The sequence below is a fragment of the Rattus rattus genome, chromosome 2 (assembly GCF_011064425.1).
Source record: "Rattus rattus isolate New Zealand chromosome 2, Rrattus_CSIRO_v1, whole genome shotgun sequence".
Lineage (NCBI taxonomy): Eukaryota > Metazoa > Chordata > Mammalia > Rodentia > Muridae > Rattus > Rattus rattus.
In genome coordinates this window covers 47,918,915-47,941,319 of record NC_046155.1, presented here as the reverse complement: position 1 = coordinate 47,941,319, position 22,405 = coordinate 47,918,915, and the positions used below count along the sequence as shown (strand labels likewise).

Here is a 22,405-nt window from a genome sequence, read left to right as displayed (position 1 = left end):
TGCAAAACACATATGTTCCTTTTCCATAAGTACCTCAGCGGTTTCTCAGAAAACTGAGGAGTTGAGAGCTTTTCTAACTCTTTAAGTAAGCACGTTTGTCTTGACACTACTATAACAGACCATGCTTTGAAGTGAAGAAGTCATAGGTCTGACTCAAGAAAAATGTTATTGACATCTTGACCCTACACATGATCTTAAACTAGGAAAATCATGTATCTTAGACTTCTGGGAATACCAACAGCAACTTTCAACCAAGCAGGACTATCTAGAATAGGGTCAAATGCACAGGCCCTAGAACTAGCAGATGTAGGTCAAATTCTAATGCTACAAAGTCTTACACAGGAAAGTTAGACTGAACTGCTGTGGAATGGACTGCCACTTCCCCATTCGATTATAATACCGATCAACTAAGCATATAAATTTCATTCCAATAATCATCTGGCGCACAGTGGCCAATAACTGTGGCAAATATTGTTATCATTATTGCTGTTGAAGATGATAACACCATCATTCTTCTCATTTTTCAAAGCAGACTTGGACATGCTTGGCTTGCAGGAAGCATGCCTATCCTCTGAATCTGGAAATTTATTCTTTCAGAGATATGATTATGTTATGAATTATGCCAATAATCTCACAAAAATTTAGCACAAAATCACTGTTAATCACGTAATAGACAGACACCTTGCCCGTGTCTGCACACACTGCAAACTGTTGCAGTATTTCTCTCTGAATCCAAGAGCTGGCCTTCCACAGCCAAAGAGTTTCCAAAATGCACTTTGCTCAAAACCAGTTTGATAGCATGTGCTGAGTCTTAAGGTTTCTCCTCCAGGAGGCTATCCTAAGGAAAGAATCTGAAATGCAGATAAGAACAAATATTTATGCAGTCAGGTAAGCATTAGAAAACCCGAATGCTTTTCAAATAGAAGCAAATGAAAGCAACCTAAATCTCCAAAAATAGAAGAACAAACAGTTAAGTAAATTATGGAATCGCAATATAATACTCTATTCCACTAACATTAAATGTGTGCTTGGAAAGCACTTTGAATAACAGAGAAAAATGCTTAGTCAAACCTTATATAAAATAGTAGAAAAACTGGTTATACAAGATGATCTCAATTATGTGAAAGTATATGGGTAAATGTATATAATTATGCATATGTCAAGGCGGTACTGCAACATGAACAGGATTTACACAGCAAGTATCTAAGACTACCCTTCATTTATCAAGCTTTGGGAAACTATTATTATCAGTAAAATTATATAAAAATTTAAATATGCAAGAAAAGCATTGAAGTGTTTAGGAAATTCATTGTTTCTTCCATTTGACAAAAATAAATCCTTTATAGCATCCTCAGTCCTCAAGACTGCAGGAATTTGGGCATATGTATTCCAAGAAGATAAAAGGTAGATCATCCAAGCATCAGAACGAATCAGAATCAGGTCTATTTCAAGCCCCTGGTGGTTTCCTGCATTACCCCCCACCATTACCACCATCACTGCCCACATCCACACAGGAAGCACCCTTGAGAAAGGAAACAGACTAAGCTTAAGCATTGGTGCTACCTCTACACCTTGTACTAAAAGAAACCCACACCTGATGCTTTGAGAGTCTTGATATCTGACCTATATTTAATAGCAAGAAGTCAGAGAAGCCTCATCCCCAATGGCCTTTCACCAGGTAAGACTCACCTAGGCAAGATAGCTCATCTAGGCTCAAGAGTTTAGAATCTGTGCTACCCAGTCTCTCCCTACGTATTAAATATAGTACTTGAAGTCCTAGCCAGAGCAATTAGAAAACAAAAAGAAATTGAAGGGGTACAAATTGGAATGGAAGAAGTCAAAATATCACTATTTGCAGATGATATGGTTGTATACTTAAGTGACCCCAAAAATTCCACCAGAGAACTCCTAAACCTGACTTCAGTAAAGTCCTAGACTCCTACTTCAGTAAAGTAGCAGGATATAAAGTTAACTTAAAGAAATCAGTAGCCTTCCTCTACTCCCGGATAGCTCAGTGGATAGAGCATGACACTCTTAATCTCAGGGTCATGGGTTCATGCCCCACGTTGGGTGCCATCTGTTGTTGTAAAATATAAGACATAAAAAAAGTAGGGTTGTCTTTTATCCCCCTAGGTCCAGCACCTCAGTGCCCCAAGATATCTGCTAGATATCTTGGCGGAGATACATCTCAACTCTGTGGTGGTCCAGTGTCTCCTGCTACTTCTTAATTACAGGTATTATTAAAAGGTGATTGAGTTTGTTTTTAGAAAGAATAAAGAGATTACATGAATCACGTGGGGATTTTTACCCACTGTTCAGAACTTAGATAGGGAAAAATTAGTCACTAACTCCAAGGAGAGAGTTGTGACAAATGTCTGTAACACCAGGCGGAGTGAATGCAGACATATACTAAGAAGTTATTAAAGTTAAATAAAAATCTGTGGCTCCGGGTAGAGAGCTTAATAGATGAATATATTTTGGGCAAAAGTCCTGATTTTAAGTTGCTTATTGATATTGGAATTGATAGAAGGTATTTACAAGTTATTAAGGTTAAAGAAAAATCTGTGGCCCCGGGTAGAGAGCTTGACAGATTGATATATTTTGGGCTAAAGTCCTGGTTTGATAAGTTGCTTGTTGGTATTAGAATTGATAGGAGGTGTTTAAGTTTGTTTTAAGGAGAGTACAGAGATTACCCAAATCCCGTGGGGATTTTCATCCATGGTTTAGAACTTAGATAGGGAAAAATTAGTTGCTGACTCCAATGTCTGTAACACTAGGCAGAATGAACACAGACATCTATTATAGAAGTTATTAAGGTTAAACAAAAATCTGTGGCTCCGGGTAGAGAGCTTAACAGATGGATATATTTTGGGCTAAAGTCCTGATTTTTAAGTTGCTTATTGGTATTCAAATTGATAGAAGGTGTTTAGTTTGTTTTATGAATTACCCTGCTAAAGGCCATATGGCACATTAATGCCAGCTAGTGAGGGTTTGTGGTTACTTTTGGTATTTGCCACAACAGGAAGCTCAGATTCTCTTAACATGGGCTCCACAGGAATTTTGGGTTCATTTCCTGATATCACAGAGTACAAAAGCCTATCAGGCTCACTGTTTAGCTTACTTCCTTTTTAAAAATTGTTTAATCTTCATAATGGGTGTGACTTTGAGTTTTATGGTTATATTATTACTCTGGGAGAGAGTGCAAGATACAAGCTTTTCTGGTTACAGACTAAGGAACACAGTATTTTGGGAGAAAGATTTTGTCTTTGTGTTTTTAAAAAGTATGATTAGGCTCTGCAAACCTCACAGAATCATATTGATCAGATTTGATAGAGGTAGACCACCTGAAAAAATTGATTCAGGAGAATCAAACAAAAAGATATCTTGATTCTAAACATTTGTCTTGAGAGTTGTATTTTGCAGAGTGTGCCTACTTCGATTCCTGGTCTCAAGGGCTTTCAGCTGGTCCAGTTGGGACACACCCTGCTACAACATTTGCTTCATTCTTCCTAACCCCCCAAGGATATCTCAACGCCCATGTACAGCTTGAAGAAGTTATGGAGGCGTCGTCGCCCCAATTCCCTGAACTTTTGGGGTACTAAAAGTGGTTATTGTAAAGTTGTTTTTATGAGGAATTTAAAACTTGTTGTAATTTAACAGGAAGAATTAGCTAGATTGAGTTGTATAGTCATAATCTCATTTGGTAACTAAGCTAAAATATAGAATTTATTTGTTAAAAGTTTTAAAAGTACAAGGTTTAGAGCCAGTCTTCTATTGATGTCATTACAAACTTCTGAGTTGATTACACATGTGAGTTAAGGGCCAAATAGCAAATATATGACTGACTTTATGAGAGTAGTTTGAAGATAATATTAAGATATAAAGACAACAGTCCACATTGTCTTATATAGATAGATAGTTTTCAAAAACATCAGAAATCCAAAAAAATTGAGATTTAAAGTTATTTATCTTTTGTTGAGACATATCTGCTCCTAATAGTTCCCCTTTGGCGGAGTTAATGAAGAATTTGAACATCTCAACCTCCAGAGAGAGGCAATACTTTGTGGCTAGGCAGCCACTGGACAAAACTGCCTGTTTCATCTGCAGACTAAGACTGTCCAGAAAAAGGACAAGTTATGCAGAATAGTTGACTGATAAGCTCTGCTAAGACAGAGTGCTCTGCCCTTCAAAAATCTGCATTTCAACAGTCTGTCAGTTGATTTGGGGCCAGAAAGCTGAAGACTTACGCTCACATGTTGCTAACAGGGGAATGTGCTAGTGGAGATTTGTCTCTACAACCTCTTAGTTCTGGAAGCCATGTTAGGCTTCCTATGTGTATAGATATTTGGTCATTCTCAGATTTCTGATGGGGTTGAAGACTGATTATAGTTTCATAGCCTATCAGGCTTTTTAACTCTGGAAATACATATTTTATTGGATAGTTATCAGATAGTATACAAGCTAGCCAAGATATAATATAGATTTTAAGCCTTTCTTAAGCTGGAATGGATAACTAAATGTTCTGTTTAACTGATATAGTGTTGGACTGGGTGTTAGATATATTTTATGCTTTTAATTACAAAATGATAATAGTTGTGCTCAGCTTATATTTGAGAGAAAAGTTTTTTTTTTTAATTAGACAAAAAGGGTGAAATGTGGGATGATGTCACAGGTAAGGAAGGTACAAGAAAGAAGGAGGCCTGTCATTGGATGAGAAGGAAGGATGGGCGGGAAAGAGGTTTGAAGGAAGGGGAGGAGACTGGGGTGGAAAGGAGGAAGAGACAAGAGGGAGAGGGAGAGAAGCCATGGCAGGGGATATTAAGATTCTGCTCTGTGTATTTACAGGTTGTTATTAATGTTCTTAAGAGATGGATGGTACTGGGCTATGTATGTTTAGGTAGGCAATTATATCTTACAAATTGGGTCAAAGATTATTGTGTTCTGTGTTCTTTTAGGTGACGGTTTGAGTGTAGGAAAGTGTGTGGCAGCAGGAAACACTGGGCCACCACGGAGTTGGGATATGTTTCTGCCAGGATATCTAGCAGATATCTTGGGACACTGGGGTGCTGGACCTAGGGGGATAAAAGACAACCCTACCTTTTTATTTTTTATATTTTACAACAACAACACCAGTCAGAATTGCTAAGATCAAAAACTCAGGTAACTGCAGATGCTGGTGAGGATGTGTAGAAAGAGGAATACCCCTCCATTGTTGCTGGGATTGCAAGCTGGTATAACCACTCTGGAAATCAGTCTGGCCCTTCCTCAGAAAATTGGACATAGTACTACCTGAGGATCCAGCTATACCACTCCTGGGCATACACCCAAAAAATGTTCCAACATACACCAAGGAGCCATGCTCCACTATGTTCAGAGCAGCCTTATTTATAATAGTCAGAAGCTTGAAACAACCCAGATGCTCTTCAATAGAGGAATAGATACAGAAAATGTGGTACATTTACACAATGGTGTACTATCAGCTATTTTTAAAAATGAGTACATGAAATTCTTAGGCAAATGGACGGAACTAGAAAATATCATTCTGAGTGAGGTAACCCAGTCACAAAATCACACACACATGGTACACACTCACTGATAAGTGGACATTAGCTCAAAAGTTCTCAATACCTAAGATACAAGAAGAAAGAAGACCAAAATGTGGATGCTTTCATCCTTCTTAGAAGGGGGAATAAAATACTCATGAGAGGAAATACAGAGACAAAGAGTGGAGCAGGGACTGAAGGAGAGGTCATCTAGAAACTGCCCCACTTGTGTATCCATCCCATATGCAGCCACCCAACCCAGTCACTATTGCTGATTCCGAGAAGTGCTGGCTGACAGAAGCCTGATATGGTTGTCTCCTGAGAGGCTTTGCCAGAGCCTTACTGATACAGATGAGGATGCTTGCAGCTAACCATCAGACTGAGCAAGAGGAACACAATGGAGGAATCAGAGAAAGGACTGAAGGAGCTGAAGGGGTTTGCAATCCTATAGGAAGAACAACAATATCAACCAATCAGACCCAGAGATTCCAGTTACTAAATCACCAACCAATGAGTACACATAGAGGGATCCATCCACGGCTCCAGCTGCATATGTAGCAGAGAATTACACTGTCTGGCCTCAATGGGAGGAGAAGCCCTTGGTCCTGTGAAGGCTCATTTCCCCAGTGTGGGGGAATGTGAGTGTTGAGGTGGGAGATGTTGGGTGGAAGTGGGAGCATCTTCATAGAAGCAAGGGGGAGGGGGATGGGAGAAGGGGGAAAGGAGATAAGATTTGAAATGTAAATACATAAAATATCCATAAAATAAATATTAAAAAAAGAAAGCAAAGCCAGGATGTCCAGCGACTATGGCATCTTGAGAAACCTAAAATTTTCCCATCTCTGTGGCTTTGTTTCATTTCTCTCTTCCTCCAAATGCCGGGCTGTCTTAGATTCCTTCCAACAAATACAATATGTAACTGAAGTTGGGGTGATTTTTTTTCCCACTCGTGACAAGAAAGCCTTTTCAATGTCACCTGACTCCCCATGGAGACTTAGACTCCCCAGCTGCCAACTTACCTTCACAAGGTTTCCCTCCAAGTAGAAGTCAGGGCCTGAGACCAGCCTCTTGTGTCGGTGCTCTCTAAGATCAATGTTAATTGCCCAATCAGACAGGCCTGATGCTGACAGAATGGGGGCTAATTAGTAAGTGCCAGAGCCCATTGCAATTATTAATGGCTGTCATTTATAATGATGAAGGTGCAGCTGTGGACTTCTGGAAGTCTCTGCGCTTGTCACTCTGAGCCAGACATAGGGAAAATGGGCAGAGGGAAGCTGGTGAGCCAAGGGAAAGGTTCTCCAGAATGAGTTCCCATGATTCTTACAGATGCCAAGATGGCCATGACGACGGCTCTTAGGTCAATGACTAATTAAGAAGAGAGCTCTTTGAAACTGTGGGTTCCTAGACCTTGGCCCTAGAAATCAATTCATTGGGTTTGGAAAGAGGCCCAGGAAACTGACTTTTCTTAAATTTCCCAGGTGATGCTCATGATTCACCTAAAGTGAAAATCATTTAGACAAACATCCAAGTAAACCAGTTTCTAGTCCCCAAAGAATCCCTTATCCAAAGATGTCTTATGAAACACAGTACCAAGCAGAAAAGGCCAGGCATGATTGTTAATACCGCAGCAGAAATAAATAGCCACTGGGCACTGAATTTAGGTCCCAGATATGAAATCACTGACGGCCAATCCCCTCACGGCCTTAGTTTATCCATCTACGAAATGGATTGTTTAATTACATGCATCTCACATCCATTCCTTCCATAGATGTGAGGGGCTTTTCAAATTTGAGGGATTCGTTGAAAGAGAGAACACTTCAAAAGATAATTGCATTGCGTTTTAAGACTTAACTTTAGCTTCGGCTTGGACATTATGCGTGGAAGCAGCAGAAAGATATGAAATGCTTCCCCCGAAAGCTTAGCGAGTCCTATAAAGAAATCTCACTGACATGTGACAGACTGTAGCTGCCACTTATCAATTTATTGTGTCTGGGGCAGTGATCTTTATGGTGAAGCTGCCAGAAGCCTCCTAATGGCGTGAACTCCCATGTCCAATAAAGTAATTGGCCACCGAACGATGGGAAGGTAACAATGAAAGCTTGGCTATCTAATCTTTATGGTCGTTATATATACAAGCAGGAACGGGGTGTATAAAATCTACTCTCCTATAAATGTGAAAATAGATAGGCTCTCTGCAAATTTAACTTTTTTCTCCCGTTCTTGGCTTTAAACCACTTTCCAAGAGCCCACCTATCATAGTTTTACACATGTGGACATCTGGCAGGGACATAAATTAAAGTCTACCTTTGAGAGTAGGGAAATGCATTCATTTATAAATGTTATTTTAGAAGGGACTGTCTGGTCTTCTCACTTACTAACTTCATTAGAAGGCTAATGAATCTACTGCTGAGAAAATGAGAGGGAGCTCGGGCTGCAGAGCGGAGGGGAGCATTCTGCACCCCTTCTCCAAAGGCTGCGGTTATCTGTGGTTGTGATAAACAGGCACTGCGCAGGCAGAGGAGGGAAAGCAACATAAAATGGCAAGCACCAGACACAGTCCATACATGCAGCATTGGACACGAATCAACAGACACAGTCCATACATGCAGCATTGGACACGAATCAACAGACACAGTCCATACATGCAGCATTGGACATGAATCAACAGACATGGTCCATACATGCAGCATTGGACATGAATCAATAGACACAGTCCATACATGCAGCATTGGACACGAATCAACAGACACAGTCCACACATGCAGTATTGGACACGAATCAACAGACATGGTCCATATGTTCAGCATTGGACACAAATCAAGATTTATGCATGACAGGGTACTGGCTAGTGGAAGAAAACAGACCAGCCCGTAAGAAGATGCTTTTTCACATAATACATGATAGGACAATAAACCCATAATCCAGATCTACCTCCCCAGTGTTCTCAGTGTCAATTCCCCAGTGAAGATGTCTGGGGACCTCAGACTCAGAGCAAACTCCTCTCCTCTGTAATTTAGAACAAGTGCTTCCATAGACTGAAGGGTGTCCTCTTTGTTTAATGAATCTAAGCTGAATAGTTTGGACAGGTGTTCTGGATAACGCCTGCCAACTCGCTAGTAGCCGTGAGGGAGCAGCAAGTTAACAGGGTGTGTTAGGATGCTGATACTCAAATTAAGACGTAACCAGCAGGCATCTTAAGGAGCGTGAAGGTGGCTGCATGTGGGACTGGTGATGCCACCTCAGGAAAGGAACCAATGAGCATCATAAATTTCTCTCTGTGCTCTCTATTTGACAGCCCAGGATGGCAGGACCTGTAGACTCAAGAGTTGAAAGAATCTGACCTTAGGACAGGAGGACAGTGTGGTGTCTGTCCATACTACATAGCAGCATAGCTAGTCCTTATACCCACCCTTGTTTAGCTCAGCATTTTCTAGCCTTACCTGGAAACCAGAATAAATAACAGAAACTTTAAAATTACAAATGTCAGTGCGTGAGTCATGTGCACTAAACTGGAATCCCATGGATGTGGCCAGGAACCTACCTTATTCTTTTTTTTTCTTATTTTATTTTAACACGTTCTATACTACATTAGAGAGTAGTGTATGGTCCCTCTCTGCCTTCTATGCTATTTATGTGAGGAATAGCAAACCTCTTCAGTAAAGGTAGCTTCCCCAAAAGTTGCATCAAAGAAAATAAAAAGTCCCTAAAAGACACTCAGTGCAGGGAGCTGGAAATCAGTCCTTGCATCTTGTACCCAGGATCATCATGGTCACCGTCACCACTGACCCAGCCACTGTACCCAAAACAAAGGCATGCAGTAGTCTTCACTGTCCAAAACAGTCAAGTACCTAAAAGAAGACACCGCAAATCCCCTGTCAAGTGACAATACATTATGCCTCTGCACGTCTGGACCTTTTCACTTAAAACTTGCAGCACCGTTTCACCTGGATCTTAGTGGCAGCATCTGGGCTTAGAGTACCTGACCAAACAATGATCACTTCATCAGGTCGATACCTGATGGTCAAAGTTCTGCATTAAGTCCATCTGTTCCAAGTAGCTCCAGAAAAGGTGATGGGAAATAAAGTCTGCCCTTCATATCTGCAGGTTTATATCCAAGGTTCAACCCAGTCTCACAACAATTTAGAAAAAAAAACAGAGTAAATACCAACCTATTTGTTATCAGTGTTCCCTAGATGACATAGCATAACCACTGCCGTAGCAAGGTACCATAAGCTACCTAGAGATATTTTAAGATACATGGAAAGACTGCGTAAGCGCTGCTGGTTTTTACGTATATTTTACAGAGGTGCCCTGAGAATCCATTGAAAATCCTGCAAGAGCTGCACTACTGACAACAGGAAGGGACACATTTTTCTCTAACGAGGCTCAATCCTGCAGAAGTGATAAGTTGTTCTATTACTCAGCAGGAAAGTCTCTCTGGTGAGGATGTGGGGAATGCGGGCCTCTTACACACCAGTGGTAAGGATGCAAATGAGTGCCTGAGGCAGAAGTTCCTCGGGCACCCTGTAAGTAGAGCTCGGATGTGACTCAGCTTTACCATGTCTGGGTGCGGATCCAAAGGACGAAAAGCCAACATGTGACCATCATACCTGCACATGCGTGCTGGCTGCTGTTTACAACGGTGAAGACACAGAACCATCCTCGATGGTCATTAAACAGATTGTTCTGAATGAATGTGGTGTACATTCATAATGGAATCTTACCATGAAAATACTGCAATCGCGACGTTCACAGGAAAGTGGATCGAGATCATCATGTCGAATGGAATAAGCCACGCACATAAAGATTAAAGCCTGCCTCTTTCCCTTCCTATGTGAATCCAGATTGAAATGTGTTTACATATACATGGATAAGTACTACATAAACAGACACACAAGAGGATATGTGCATTGTGTGCACGTGTGGTGGTGTGGGGTTGTCTGTGTAGTTCAAGAATGCAGAAAGTGAAGTGTGGCCAGGGAGGAAGAGAAGTCAAGGATCTTTTCAAGGATCGTGCGAGAAGAGAGGACTGTTGATAGGAAGGAAGAATCTCATCCAGAAGGTTCCAGAGAGGACTAGAAGAAAGGGTATGAACAAAGTATAAATACACACATGTACATCCATACACATATGCACATGTATACACACATATACATGTGTATATATATTATATAACACACATACACACATACACATATACACATGTATACACACATATATACATGTATATATATATAATATAAGATATGCAAATGCCATGATGAAACACATCACTGTGTACACTAACATAAAAAAATTAAGAGGCTTAGGAGTTGCCTTTTTGGGTAAAATGCACGTGTGTCCAGATCCCCAGCATACATATTTATAGAAGTTGACATGGTGGTGTGGTCTGAAACTCATCAGCCATAGCTCAACCCCATTGGCCAGCCAGTCTTGCCCAAAGAGCAAGTTCCAGATTCTGTAGGCAATTTTGTCTCAAAAACTAAGGTGGAGAAACAGTTAAAAGAAAGAGACAGTGACATCACCTCCTGGTCTCCACAGGAGTCTGCATGGGTGAGCAACACATACACACACACACACACACACACACACACACACACACACGTGTGTGATATGAATGTATGCACGCATCACACAAACAAGCACACTTTTAAATAAAACCTAGCGAAGTAGCAGGTGTGTCACACCAACCTTCTCCTCAATCCATCCCTACCATTGCTCTCTGTTGTTTACGGAAAGGGTGGAAGGAAGCTGAAGATCCTGCAGAGCAGAGCAGCTCGTGGAAGAAGGCGGCACACTTCATGTGCATGCACATATTCTTGCACATACCTGCTTCCATCCCCTGTGTGTAAACATCTTCCGACCAAACCAAACATCATGCCTTCCTTATTCTGCAACTCCCTGCAATGTACACAGGACTACTTGCACAATGGATGCTGACCGATACCTGTTCAATTGAATGTTCTGTGACCCATTCAGAACTTTCCATCAGATTCATTACCACAGAGAGCAAATAGGGAAAGGTCCAGGTTCTACAGAGAGGATTTCACATCCCACATCAGCCCAGCCCTCGGAACCTGACACGTGAAGAGCCTAATGAATAAGACAGAAGGCTTTTAATTAACAGCCTAGTGAAGAAAAATATGTCATTCCAACTGCAGTTCTGTTTCCATTAGCTCACGGAGATTCGGCGGGAATTCCACCAAGGAATTGGGTGAGCAGCTGTAGAAGGAGGGAAGCACATAAATAAATCATGAGTGTCATTAAAATTTGTAAACTAATAACTTCTGGGAAGTCTTAGCAATTATCGTCAGGGTTTTCTTGGCAAACAGAAAATTAATAAATCCAAAAGGTCTCCATTTTATATTTAAAAAGCAGCATCCCTGAGAAAGGTCACTGACAGAACAATTAGAGAGGAAATAAATGGCTCAGACAACTGCTCGAGAAGCAGATGAAAAGCCACAGATTCCCAAGAGGCAAGAGAACAAGACAACTCAATATGAAGAAGAGGGCAGCAAGGAGGGGTCGGGGTGAGGCTTGGCTAGAGGCTCCCGGAAGCTCCACTTGGATGTCTAAGACTTTATAAGATGAAATTTAAATATTTGTGCATGGAAAACCCAGAAACACCTAAGGCACGTGGTCCACAACCAGAGAAGCTCAAAACGTGAGGATAAATCATCGGTGAAGTGTAATAGTGCGAAGCTGAAAGCGAGCAGAGAGGGGACACCCAAGGCAGCAATGCTGTAAGGGTCTCCAGCAGGATGTGCCTGGTAGGTAAGCAGGCTCCCTCCATAAACATCCTAACCGGGAGTCCCCACGCTCTTTGAGGTACTCAGAAGGCAAACTCCCAGGAGGAAAGCCTGAAGTCTAAGAGCTTTTCTATGAAGAGAATGGCTCCCATTTTGCAAAGGGGTAGTTGAAAATACAGCAAGAAAGAAGAAAGATGAACATCAAATGTCTATCAAATGCTTAAGGGATATCATTCATGCATTCATTCACTCATTCTTAGCTCTTTTATGCCTTATTAACTACAGATTCATATAAACTCTGAGAACCCCTAACCCAATACCCAGAAAAAAAGCTTCTGTGGACAAACCACAATTGTGGAGACCCCAGTTTTGAAGATCTTACATATATGAGAATCTCACTCGTGCCTTGTATCTTTATCTCAGGTTAAACCCTCAGTGACCTTTTTCAGAGACTACACTGAGGATGGACAAGTTCAACATGCTACCTGTCAGTCAAAACAACTCTTAAGCGTGACCAAATACTTAGAACCAAATACTTCAAGCTCCAGCAGTGGGTTATGTGGTCTTATGAGAGTTTGATTTCTCCAAACAAGGACTTAAAGTGACTCTAAATGAATCAAGGGTACCCATATGTACAGGGGCACATAGGATGCCACAAAATCACTGAGACATGTGGATTACACAAAAAGTCTCTTCTTGTCAGCCCACAGCACCTACACACCAGTTGAGAACGTGGAAGTCAGGTATAGGACAGTTGTTTCAAGTGGACAACAACATTAAAAAAGAAATATAGCACTGTCCAGGAAAGTTCCTCACCAGAGTCACATGACCCAGATCTTTCAGAAGGAGCACTGTTTCTCAAAAAATAAAAACTAAATTAAGTCTCGAGTCATTGATTCTTTGCACTTGAACTCCAATATGTGCTGTGTCCTTTGAGATCATCAGACATTTGTACTAAGTGACAGTTTTAAACAGCCATCCCAGTGTTAGTGGAGATTAACTATTTCCACCCCTAGCTTAAGAACACCAAAGAACTGCAGAAGGAATGCCACAGGACACAGAGACACGGATGCTTTTAATAATTTTGTTTGTTTAGAGGTAGAGGCCCTCTGAATTATAACCCCAGTGGGAGCAAACCATCTTGTCGCACTGAAATCTGGCAGGGGGTGTCATCCTGTTAACATATCTGCTGCCCTGGGCCTTCTCCATCACCCACAAAATCACCAAGTTCACATTCAACACACTTAGCTTATTAAGCCAAATCAGGATCTGAAAGGGTGGGTGTTTAATTTAGTTTCTTTTTATCAGTCCACTGGGTGAGGGAGGAAAATCTGAGTGCTCAAGGCTCTGACTATAAACTCCGTCATTTAACTGCACACTCTATACAGGAAAAGGACGTGAGAGTGAAGGGAGCTTGGGGACAAGTAGAGAGGACAGTAAAATGTTCGAAGCCTTCCAGTGACCCCAGCAAACTAAGAAAGCGCCCAAAATTTAGATGTGACATCATTTTCGTTCCTGTTCTAGCACTGAATCTCCAATGTGGGTTGTATCAACATGTGAAAACCCCAAAATCCAACGCAAAACCACATTCGTATCTGACATGTATCCACAGGCAAAGCCCATAAATCTCTACAAATCCTCAGAATGTCACAACATATGGAGTGCATTCTGTTAACTTGCACTGTAAGAACAAGCCTGGGGCTGGGTCCCTTTGGACAACTGGGGTGGGTCCCCCTGCCATCCCATCTCACCCTTTGCCTCTTGCTTCATTCTCTCCTCACCTAGAGACCAGCAAAGTTTTCCCATTAAAAAAATCTTTAACAAGTCATACGTCCATATTCTGATTTCTCGTAGAAAGCCCAAGGAACAACATTCTGAACACTCTCCTCCATCCTTAACTCCTGTCTTAATCCTTAAGATCATTACTAATTACTAAAGGACACAGAAAATACCCTGCAATGGCCTAGGAGTTCCCTCACATGAGACCCTACAGCAAGGGATCCCTAAAGGCAAAGTCAATAATGAAAACAAAATTCAATATGAAACATGCTGGGTTCTAATAATCATTAATAATTACAACAAAATAAGCACTTCCTATACCATACCAGTTACTGTCCTAAGTGGTTTTACATTACAATTTAATCCTTACAAGTCGCTCACTAATTTATTCCTTGAGCAAACAAGTATTAAACACCTTTGAGTGTCAGACCCCTCCCCCTTGAGGTGCTGGGGGCACAGCATTAAGTGGAAATAAAAAGTAAATAAAATAAACAAGCCTCCCCCTCTCTAAAGCTTAGACATTAGTGGTTGTCTGTAGGCAATAAATAAATCAATAAGTAAATATTTAACATGGCAAATAGCGATTGAATACCGGAAAGGAGAAGGTAACCATGCAATGAAATGTGAAATTCTAGAGGAAAGGCTCCCTCACGGGGGGCCTTGTAATCAGAAAGGGAAGGGAGAGAAGTATTCCCTGAGCCCTGGGACTCTAAAGCTAGAAGGGGAGGAACACAGTCACTCCAGGGAACCATGTGGTGCTTGTGATTGGAGAACCACAAGCAAAACCTACCAAGGGCACAGGTCTGTTCTTACTCTTCGAAGCCTCTATGCGGAGAAACTGCATCTTAGAGACAGCTGTGGTATCGGATGTGGACTATGACAGAGCATAGACTAGCCCTGACCCTTACACTCTATCCCAAGACTATGTTTTTCAAAAAGCATCTTTGCTGATGTCACCATGGATCATGAAATAAAGCCACCCCATGTTATCCAAGTGGGGCCCTCGATAGAAGGACAGAGCCATGGTCAGGGATGTGAGGAGGGAGCATTGACCCAGGAGATCGTAAGGTAAAGATGAAGGCAGCATTGGAGGGATGCATTTATGAGGTCTGTGAGCAGCCTCCGAACATGGAAAGAGGTGAGGAAAATTTTCTCCCTAAAGCCAAAGTTTCCAAGGTGCCGTGAAGCCCTAACACTACCTTAAGCTTCTGGACTACAGAACAGAGAGAGTAAGGGTCTGTGACTTTAAGTTACCCATGTGAGGTCATTTGCTGTGGCAGCCCCAGGAAACTAATACACGGAGGCTAAGTAAAGTGTGCAAAGGTTAAGTTCCAGTGTTCGCTCAGTGCACAAACCCACACTTAAACTCTAGCAACTGGATGCCAGGGTGTCTGGAGCAACTGGGTCGTACACTGCATCCATTAGAGCACTTAGCAGCTCTCACCTCAGAGAATGCTCCACCACTTTAGACACTGTGTCATCAAGCACCTGGGCCACGTTCCCTGGATTTGCCCGGGCCGTTCCTGGAACTAGCCAAACCTTTTCGAAAACACAGAGTGTTGAGCATAGGTGTTTCAAAACATAAGGCCAGGATTTACTGGCTGCTTTCGTGATTGGACCAAACCGACTGCACAGGAGTGAGGCTTATGGTATCATGCAGCATCTCTGTTTGGGGGCTTTAGGGAAGGCTTCAGAGCTCTAATTCCCAGGAAGAACTGCGTGAGGAGAATTCTCTTAGCTCTCAACTGCTAGAGGTAGAAATAACTTATATCTCTGCCAACTTTCACTGAACGGCAAAATTCGGTTACCACCTATTTAAAAGGAGGCAGGCCTCTGCCCTCTGATTAGTTAGCCCCAAAACTTTAACTGAGATCTCTTCAGTGAGATCTCTTCTGACCAGCCCTCAACAAGCTTGCAGGCAGATAATGAGACATCTCATACTCCAGAGTTCCTGCAACAAGGCCCCAGGAAACCCTCAGGACATGGCATTGGGTGCTGGGGCAGCCAGATTAGTAGCCTCTGTTTTTGGACGTGTCCTCCCCAGTGTTGAGAAAATGAAGGGAAATGCACAAGTCCTCCGGACTTGCAGCAGTAAGCACACAGCGCAAAGAACCAAGCCACAGCAACCGATGATGCTATCCGGTGCGTGCCTGCATGCAGATGTGCTTGTTGGTATACAGGATATGAAAGGAGGCCTAAGGGTTTGAACACAGGTGCTCCTTGTCCAGAGGAATTCCCAGCATCAAAGCTAAAGTCAGAGTCCTCTTACACTCCCAGCCCTTCTCCATCATGTGCCCCAAGACGGTCATCAAGTTGTCCGCTTACCCTCTTAGGGACAAGGGGTACAGTGCATACAATTCCCAGAACTCTCTAGGGCCCAATGTTTTAACTTCTTTTAAATTAGCAAATGAACACATCAATTTTTTGAGCTGAAAAAGTGTTTTAATAAAAGCTGTTAAGACGGAATGTAGTAGCCAGAGGGATCAAGGACGCAAAGAGAACACAGCCCTCAGAACGAACTGCGCGGGGCTCATAGGGGCTCACGGAGACTGAAGGGGCCATCGTGGAGCCTGCATGCATGGTCTGCCTACTTAGCATGGAACTCCTTACAGTATGAGGAGGGCACTGTCTCTTGCCTGCTCTTGGGGTCCTCTTCCTTCTACTGGGTTGCCTCATCGAGCCTTGATGTGAGGGTGTGTGCCTAGCCGTGTTGCACCTTGTTATGCTGTCTCCCATTGATATCAGTGGAGGCCTGTTCTTGTCTTAAGGAAAACATAGGATCAATGGATGAAGGGGAGGAGAGAGGTGGGGTGGGAGGACACTGGGAGGAGCGGAGGGAGGAGAGGCTGAGATTGGGATGTATTGTATGAGAGAAGACTAAATAAAAAGAAAAGATAATGGTCTTTTCACTCGTTATAATACTTCGTGTTAACAATGCAATACGAAATAGAATCGGTATCGTTCTATGGGAAGAAGGGTGCAGCATGAAGGCCACCAGGCAGATGTGAATCCATTCTGTCTACATAGCCACTGGCTTCTTGAACACCATACCGCTTCCCAAGTGCTAGAGACGCACCTGAGCCAGATTCACAACCAGTGCAAGGATGGATGCCTTGGGCCAGCAGCAGTCTCCCTAACCAAGGGCCTCTGCTTCTTAAGGGAATTTTTTCCCCCTCTATCTCTGACCAGCCCTGCTTCAGACACGGCAGGCTGCAGAAGCAACGAAACATCAAGACAGCTGCACAAGAGGCAAGCCAGTCCTAAAGAGCGGCAGGCAGCAGTTTGGTCACACCCAGGGCCCTGGAGATACAAGTCCTATATTCCTTCTGAAACAGTCTTCTCTTGGCTTACGTTTCTCCCCAGACAAAGCAGGGAGGGCAGCTTTAAGATGGCCTTAATTCACTTACCTCCACAGAGAACTCTCAGTCACACTCCCCAGGTTGAAGTCGTAGAGCTTCGTCAGGATCAGTATGACCTGCAAGGGGTAGGGGTGAGGGAAGAGAAGAGGAACAAAGGGGGAAAAAGGAAGCTTACTTTAGTTTGTGTAGCAGAATACACACATCTAGTATCACCCAGAGGAGGGCTTAGCATTTATCCGCTGAGTTTGAGGAGTCTTATAGGATCAAGCAAGGGGGAAGAAATTATTAATTTAATGCACCCCCCTCCCAGTAACTGGTAGCATTTATTTTAATCCTGACAGTGCTTTGCATTTTAAATAAAACATGCCAAGAGGAACTACTTGAGCACTAGCAGTGGTCTCTACACATCTGTCCTTCTGCGAGGTCAGGCCCAGGCCAGCTGGTTTTGTTCACCACCAAGGCCACCCAGAGATCAGAACCCTCACCCCCCCTCGTCTGATCTCAAAAAGATTCTGGTGTACAAAACAGGATCTAAAAGACTGAGAACTAGGTCGACTCCTTCAAAGCAACTTTGTGTTTTCATCACACAAATACCTGAATGGCAGCAGGCTCAGTCCCCAATGTCCCCTGATGCTGTCTGCCACTGATCATGTGACAACTGCCCCCAGCTCACAGTAAGCAGGTCAATGGACTTCACTAGACTCTGGGACTCTCTTCCTGACTACAGTTGAAGTTAGGAAACCCGGAAAGCTAGAATTGTCTCAGCTATGATTAGTGTAGGACCAGAACTGGTCTGGGCTATCTGATCTGTCCCTGTCTTTCCATTTCTCCAGCTGAGAATCTGAGTAGCAGACAGTTCCATGTCTGCTCCAGCATGTGCCTGGACAGAGGCTTAAGCACAGCGTTTGGTCTACAAGAACGCCAAGTGCCCACGTCACTTTTATTAGGTGCAGCGACACGCAGGTTTGGTAATACATGTATTACCATGTATTATCCTGTTGCACGTAATTGTGTTTATCTGAATTTAATACACATCTCATTTCGCTTTTCTCGGCCCCTTCCCATTCCACAGTTAAACTCCCTCCAACTCATTTGCACAGCAGCCATTAAAAGCTCCCTGAGATAATTAATTTCTTCTTCCAGGATGAGACTTTCCCATTCTAGATATCCATTTAAGAGTTAAGAAAAATAATCAGCCATTATATTGAACAGTTTATGGCACTTAACTCACAACAAAGTGTTCACCTGGAGATTTATTCTCATCTCGCACGCCATGGGGTCAGTCAGCCCTATCTCCATTTCTCCTATGTGCAGGAAGAAGCTGAAGGAAGGAGATCATGGCCTATTATGGGCCAAAAGGACTCCATGCAAGGTTGACGTGGGACATTCAATTTCTCTATAAAAGAGGGAGACCTCGGGCTTCTCACAGGTTCAGTTATTGAAACAGCATGGATGCATGTGGAATTATAAAATCTTCCAAGACAGATGATATGTCACTGCAGCACAAAAGCAGGGAACATGTAACATACACAGTACATTATACTTCAGGGTCACTTGGTAGCCCTTGTCCCTCTCACTCATAACTGGTTTAGTCTTCATTAATTCCAGTGACTAAGGATTTATCCCTATTCTTTTCAATCAGATATATAGCATGAGTCATATAATTTCTGTCTTTTGAATATGAATACAGACAGACAGACACACACACATACACACAGACACATACACACAGCAGCGCTTTCTGCCTTTCCTTTTCCCCACGTAACCATTATCAAAGTCATAGCGTGAAATCATAAACACCTGTGGGCACCCATGACAAGTCCTGCAAAAAGAAGGTCACCAATACAACCAGGAAGAAGTCAAAGTCACCATCACAGGATCTGCAAGATCAAGGCAGGTCACTCCACTTCTCCTCAGGGTTATGGCCTGATCAGCTACCATTCCTCCACGCTGCTGACTGAAGACCACGGTAGGCATGTAGCAGCAGTCACTGTTCCCTGCTTTCCCAAGGGCTGCTTCCAGTCAACGACCAAGGACAATAGGGACACCAAGGCATACTCCCTTCTCGGTGACATGCAATGCCCATGAAGAATCACACTGACTTTGATGTTCACTAATAGTCTACTTTGCTCAGAACTGCATGGCAGCCCTGACTAGCCTTCCTTGTGTCATCCTGACTTGACTATTCTCTGTGAGGTCAGGCTGCTGCTTGATCCAGGAGTCACCCATCTTTCCCAGGTCCTGTCTGCTTTCTTTCATGGGCATTTTCCCTAATGAGTTCCTTTCATCAGTTCTTAGCTTTGAGCCTGCTAACTGGAGGGTGCTAACCAACATATCATTCTACGGCTTTTATTTCTGCTTCCCTTGTAGGGGAGTTCTATCTGTTCTCCTAACGTAGATACTGGTGGTCTCTACACAAGCACAAACCCAGACACTTGACACTGGCATTTTAAGGTCCTCCGTAACACATCCCAAACATACTCTTGGTCATTTTTCTAGTTTTCCAAACTTTGTCCTCTACTTTTCCTAGCGTCTTGCAGCTTTCTCAGCCATGCTCATATCTCTGCTTCCTTCATCCTCATTCTTACACCACTGACTGTCCTTTCGTCGCTCTGAACCTTCTGCCTGCTGCTCTGGAAGCAAACCAGAGTCCACCCTCCTCATCTGGCCTCTCAGGACTATTCTATTAGCTTTCTCTCCTCCGAAGTTCTGTGTCGTTTCAAACTGAGTCATATTATTTTCCCGTTATCACAATCTCCCGAGGTCCTGGGTATTACACGGGTTGCCCTCTCACAGAGACTCTGAACAACTTGAAGGTGGATGCTTTGCCCCTATGTTCTCTTCACAACCAGGCCGAGCACTTTGAAGGTTCTTACACAGTAAGAGCTCTTGAGCCAGCAACACATATTGATGTTGTTGGTGGAATTTCCCAGAATTCTGCCTGCCCAGACCCACAGAAGTCATGAGAGATATTTTATAGTGATTGGACTTGACTAAGTGCTCCAAGGTGCTCCTTGAGTTCCATGAGTAATGCTGAAGCTAAAAGTCACTGAGAGAAAAACAGGCTTAGTAATTGTTTATTTACTAGACTCGCCCCCCAGAAAGTTGGATTGAGTAAAACCTGGGCAGTATCCAGAGTGCTCCCTAGGGCAGCCCAAAGCTCAAACTGAGAAAGACACAACTCTTCTGCCAGCTGTATGCTGAAATGCTGCCACCCGTTCCATCACAGTGAGACCCTGATCCGGACATGCAGTCCTTCCTTTGACTTGGATAGATGTGATTTAATAAACCAAGCAGTGAATAGTCCCACCAGTGTCCTCCAAGGAAAGGTCAAAAAACATGATATAAAGAGCTAGAAATTTCCTTTCCCTTGGAGCCCAGCACAGACGAACATCAATAGAGCCATGAAGAGATGATAATGTAACCTTTAGGCTTATAACATCTGCAGCGAGCAAACAAAATCAAGAGTGAAGGAAAACAAGCCTTCCGTCCTTGGCATCGCTTATCATTCAGAGTCTTTCAACAGCCTCAGGGAAAGAGGAAATTACCAGAGAAGAGTGAACATCGACACAGCAAACCACCTAATAAGCTCCAGACTGCTGAGCAAGCATCCAGATCAGAGAAAAAAGAGAACACATCCCGTCCATACAACGGATGGACTGCAGAGCCATGGCTGCACCTCCCGATGCTCTAGAAGAATAGGCATGGCAGCTAAGTACAAACACAGCAAAGCGGGGGTCGAGTGTTAAAGGGAGCTCAACTTTGGGAATCTCATACATACATCAAACTTTTGGGGGCAGGACAGACATTATATCTCTATTTCGCAGACGAGGAGACAGGCATGCAAGGTGAAGCAAACCCCTGTCCCTCAGCTGGCCAGAGGCAAGGTTCCCACCAGACCCCAAGTCAGCCTTAGTTCTGCTCTGATATTTTGTGGTCAGTGTTACAAGGCTAATGTTAAGGAGAGATGGGGGAAGGGAGAGGGAGAGAGGAGGACAGAAGGAAAAATGGAGGGAGGGAGAAAGGGAGAGAGAGGAAGGGAAGGAAGAGAGGGAGGGAGGGGGAGGGAGGAAGGAAGAGGGAGGGAGAGAGAGAGAGAGAGAGAGAGAGAGAGAGAGAGAACAAAAAATACCTTCAAGGTGTTCATCATCCATTCATGGACTCTGTGAATGTTTACTGAACACCTTTTAGAACTGGAAAGACACCAGCTAAATTCTGGAAATCAGAGAGAAAGCTGCAGCTCAGGGCCTGGAGGTAACAATAACTTTGGTTCTCTTTCCTTTTGGAATAAAACATAGGAAACAGAGGGGCATGCAGAGAAAAATAACTAGACAAACTACCAGGAGAAAAAGGTTCCTTACATACTGTCGATTCAGTATTTCTGACCTAACCAGCTAAAATCCGTGGAGGATTTCAGATAATAGAATAAATGAAAATCAATTGGAATAATTCATGAATAAATAGCACTTCTCCCCTTCTCATAAGCTGTATGCACCCATGCATACATACAAAATATGAGGGAAATTCACGTAAGTGTGTCTAAATAGAGCAGAGGATCTCATACATATGAAGTTATCAGCACAGAAGCCTTATCTAAAGTGGCACCTGACATCCCTAGACGATCATTGGGTTCCTCCATCCCCTGGAGCCCTGTTAGGGTCAGTGTGACTTCCATGTATACCCGTCTTCTGTGTAAGACTGTGATCTCTCTGAAGTGAAAAAAAAATCTCAGCTCATCAGCATGGCCAGTGCTGAGCACACAGCCTCGCACATGGCAGGCACTACCCAAGGTCCTTAGGTTGAATTATAAATGCAAGACAATAAAGAGATGAGATGACGAACATTGGAGAGAGGTAGAGATAACAGAGAAGAGGAAGCGGTTACACCCAGAGACGGTAACTAGCCAAGCCTCCACATGGAGGAAGGGCTGTAAATGCTGGGCTTCATGTATGGTGAGAATCTTGATTCATTGCAA

The 22,405-nt window shown here is 43.1% G+C and overlaps 1 protein-coding gene across 1 annotated transcript in view; it reads right to left on the bottom strand.

The window, feature by feature from the left end:
- The window catches only part of Sorcs3 (sortilin related VPS10 domain containing receptor 3), a 617,283-nt gene that overhangs the window by 400,110 nt on the left and 194,768 nt on the right, over nt 1-22,405 (bottom strand). Inside the window, 1 exon segment of the mRNA XM_032892177.1 lies at nt 17,479-17,546. Within this exon segment, the coding sequence (XP_032748068.1) occupies nt 17,479-17,546 (68 nt within the window).